At 52.2% G+C, this 4,264-nt stretch overlaps 1 protein-coding gene across 1 annotated transcript in view; it reads left to right on the top strand.

The window, feature by feature from the left end:
* The window catches only part of KAZN (kazrin, periplakin interacting protein), a 13,333-nt gene extending 12,830 nt beyond the window's left edge, over positions 1 to 503 (top strand). Inside the window, exon 7 of the mRNA XM_009881067.1 lies at positions 336 to 503. Coding sequence (XP_009879369.1) covers positions 336 to 503 — 168 coding nt within the window. The remainder of the gene's footprint in view (positions 1 to 335) is intronic.
* Positions 504 to 4,264: the final 3,761 nt, after the last annotated feature.

Genomic DNA, 4,264 nt, shown 5'->3' with positions numbered 1-4,264 from the left:
GGCCTTGGGCCCATCCGGGGTTTGGTTTTGATTTTTTTTTTTTTTTTTTTTTCATTTGCAAGCTGTGGACAGACCCATCCTCTGACCTTAAATTCCTGGGGCTGAAACCATAAAAATGTGGGGAGTGGGCCCAAATTTACTGCAAATTCCAGCATGCTTGTATCAGGAATAATTATTAATTTTTTTGGTCCAGGAGCCTTAACATTGCCTTGGAGCTGGACCCGACTATTTTTTGGGATGTGGACCCCGTGGTCCATCATCCCTGGGGAGGGGTGGGGAGGGAGTGGATGAAAAACTTGGTGGCCAAACCCATGTCCTCTCCCCTCCCCCCCCAGTCTCTAGAAGACCTGGAAGACCAAAAACGGAAAAAGAAGAAAGAGAAGATGGGCTTCGGCTCCATCTCCAGGGTGTTCGCCCGGGGGAAGCAGCGCAAGTCCCTGGACCCCGGCCTCTTCGACGGTACGGCCCCCGACTACTACATCGAGGAGGACGCGGACTGGTGACCCCCCAGTGCCGGGAGCCTCTCCCCGTCGCCGATGTACATACCCCCACCCCGCCTGTGGACGTGTTACCTGTTGTCTTGGGAGCGATGCAGCTGTGTCGTAACTTCAGTTTTCCTCCCCCCCTCTTTTTTTTCTTTTTTTGGTGTATTTTTTTTCCCTCCATACCGGTAACTCCTTTGTTGTCGCTTCAGTTTGTCGGTTTAGGTTGGGGTTTTTTTTGTTGTTGGTTGGATTATTTTTTTTTGTTTTATTTCCTCCTTCTTTTGACGAAACTTGAAACTTGAAGGACTGCTGTGTCTCTGTAAATACCAGAAATATTGTGCACTTTGTGCTTGTGACGTCTCTTGTCCCATAACCCGCTGTTTTCCGGAGCCCGGCCCGCGGGATGTCCTCGCTCGGGGACGAAGGACCTGCCCAGCTGAGGGACCTTAGAGAGAAAACACACACAAAGAAGAAGAAAAGAAAAAAAAACAAAAACAAAAAGAAAAAAAATATCTCATTTGCTGTGATGTCTTCCTGGCCGAACCCCGCGGAGGCGACACGGGCTGGTCGTTTTAACGCCTGCCGGTCTGGAAATAAGTGTTGGGTTTTTTTTTAACATTCCTTTTTAGTTGTTTTTTTTGTTGTTGTTGTTTTAATTTATTTGCACAAACCCAGAGGAGCTATTCTAACTAAATTATTGCAGAAGTTTTTGGGATTTTTATATTTTTCCACGTTGGTTGGGATGAGGCGGGGAGGAGGAAGGGTGTGTTTGTACTGTACTGTACTGGGAAGCTGCTGCCGGGGAGGGGGGGGGGAACTGGGGCTGTGGGCATCCCCCCCCCCCGCCCCCTTAACGCCTTGGAAAACGCAAACCTTAAATACGTGCCGGGAAACCGGAGGCGGGGGGAAAGCTGGGAGGAGCTTTTCCCTTCTCCCCATGTTTGGGGGGGGGCTCGAGTAAAATTTGGGGGATGCGGCATGAGCTGGGAGGAGGGGGGAAGGCGATATCCGGAGATATCCCCGTATCCCAGATCGTCGCCCCTCCGGGGTTGGCCGCGTTTGGGGTGTTATCACCGTCACGGGGTCGGGGGGGACACGGGGGAAATCGGTACGAGGCCCCCGCCGGGGAGGTTTCACCATCGCCGGGGTGATTTTTAAGCGCAGGTGGAGCTTGTGCTTCCAAATCCCCTGGAAATGCCCCAAAACCACCCCACCACCACCCCGGCGCGGCGGCCGCTTCCCCTCTCCACTAACACGCACCGCGCTCTGCTTATGCCAAGATAAGTACCTTATGCTTTAATGCTTACGATATAATTTTAAGCTCTTAAAAATGTATTAAGATTTATTTAATGATGCTATAATAGTGTATTATTTTTCTTAATTCCGATACGCGTGCCCTGGTTGAAAACAAACAAAAAAAAAAGGGTAATTTTTGTCTTAAATCACCGAAAACTAAACCGCCGATGCCCTTGCGCTGTGTATTCCTGCTAACGGGATGATGCGGAGAGGCCACGGGGGGGGTGGCAGGGCAGGGTTTGCCCCGTGGCACCTTTCTCTGCAGAGAAGCATTTTTATATGTCTTGTTGGGTTGTTTGTTTTTTTTTTTTTTTTGGGGGGGGTGTTGTTTTGTTGTTTTTTTGTTTCGTTTTCCGTGTGTTTTTATAATTTAAACTATAAACCACCGGAACAGATGAGCAATCTCCTTGTTATCGAGTAGTTTCCTTTGCATTTCAGCTTTTTTGTAAATTAGGAAATAATTCTAAAAATTACTAAGAGGATGATTTATTTAAAAGAGAACTTCGATTAAATAGCATATGAATTATGGGTAACATTAGATTTAACTTTTCCCCGCGTGAGTGGGGGAGAATCCTTGAAGGCATGGATGCAAATATAAAAATTATAAAAGATCTAAATAAAGCTTATTTTAAAGTACGGATGAACTCCACGTGATTTTAATTGCTTGCCTTGATGGAGATCCTGGGCTGATGCTGGCACACGGGCGTTGCGGTGGTGGCACTGGGCATGTGCCACACGGGGAGGGGGTCCCTGGGGGCGATGGGGGGTGGGATGCAGGAGAAGGCAGCATCCCTGGACCGGCTCTTTCCCAGGGTCAGCTGCCGGCTGAGCGCCAGCGCCCGGACACGGCACCGCTGGCAGGAGGCTGGTGGGGTCGGTGCATCCGTATAAAATAGGGATTTAAGGTAAGTAAAGGTTTGGGAATGTGGGGGAACCACCGGGAGATGTTCACCCCTTGGATGTGGAAGATGCAATGGTGAGGAAAAGCAGGTGGGACAGAGAAATGCGACGTTTTTGTGCTGTAATGTTCGCTAGTGCATAAATTGTTGTTAATAATTTACGGATGGATAAATTATTATTAATTTACAGTTGGTGTTTGTCACTTGTAGGGTTGTGGCAGCAGTTCCAGCGGGGCCTGACGCCGTTTCGGGGTGGTGGCCGTGTTGGCAGGCTGGAGCAGAGCAGAGCGGAGGACGGCAGTGCTGGAGGCAGGGCTGCGGGTGCCGGGGAGCCGGGCGGCTGGTGCCGTGGTGGTGGTGATGGTGGTAGTGGTGTGCTCGGGGAGGGCATACCGGGAGTCACGGTGTCCTGCCGGGACAGCATCCCCAGACCCACTCTCAGCAGTTGGAGCTGCTTGAGGTACTCGAGCTACAATCGACCCTGGGAGGGGGGGGAAGAAAAAAAAAAGAGCATTTCAGACAAGACCTGTAATGATTTTCTGTTTTTCAAAACCATAATGAGGGTATAGATGAAGAGATGTACCTTTTCTTTTCGTTTCTTTTTTTTTTTTTCCCCCAACAGAAACATCCTGCTGGGTTGGTGAGCTGCTGCAGAGCAGGTAAGAGCCACCCATCGTGGTCTGAAATGGGGAGAGTTTGAAGGGGGAAAAGAAAGAAGAAAAAAAAAAATAAATTGTCGAGAAGGCAACTGGCTCCATAGCTCCATCACCTGAAGCTGTAATATAATATTAATGGGAATTAAAACTTTGCGGTAAAGTGTGACTATGGAGAGCAGCAGAGATAAGCCAGGTGGGCTTTGCTGCGCTTGGAGTGGATCCCTGTGGGTATTTGTGCCCTTCGCAGGGCGCGAGGGACGGGCAGAGGGTGCTCGCCCACCCCAGCCCCGGGGTTGACGGCTCCCGCTGCCCCGCGGCCGCTGTGAGCGTGACAGAGCTGCGGGTGGAACACCGGTCCTGGTTGCAGCAGATGCTCGGGGGGACCACGGTGGGTGTCCGGAGCCATCGCCTGTCCGTGAGGAGGGAGACACGGGTGTCACCTTCTGCGCCAAAGGTGGGGTGAGTGGAGGGGGCTTGTTCCCTGTGGTCTGCGGGGGATGTTCTGGGATGAGTGGCTTCTTGGTGGCTTCATCTCCCCCCTGCCCTGCGTCTCACCGGCAGCGGAGGGTGGGCGCGCCAGGGCTGCAGGATCCTGTCCCTACTGCACGGCAGCTGCATCCCCCTTGCCTGTCAGCTGCATCCCTGCTGCATGGCTTCCGCGTCCCCCCTGCATGGCTGCTACACCCCCCTTCTGTGTTGGCTGCCGTCCCCGCTGCATGGCTTCTGCATCCCCCTTCTGTGTCGGCTGTGTCCCTGCTGCACGGCTCCTGCATCCCCCTTGTGTGTTGGCTGCATCCCCCTTGCATGTCGACTGTGCCCCACTGCATGGCTGCTGCACCTCCCTTGCATGTCAGCTGCATCCCTGCTGCATGGCTTCCGCGTCCCCCCTGCATGGCTGCTACACCCCCCTTCTGTGTTGGCTGCCGTC

Source organism: Charadrius vociferus, unplaced genomic scaffold (genome assembly GCF_000708025.1).
Source record: "Charadrius vociferus isolate BGI_N301 unplaced genomic scaffold, ASM70802v2 scaffold663, whole genome shotgun sequence".
NCBI classification, from domain to species: domain Eukaryota; kingdom Metazoa; phylum Chordata; class Aves; order Charadriiformes; family Charadriidae; genus Charadrius; species Charadrius vociferus.
The sequence above is the reverse complement of the archived record's forward strand: the minus strand, read 5'-3'. Positions and strand labels throughout refer to the sequence as shown.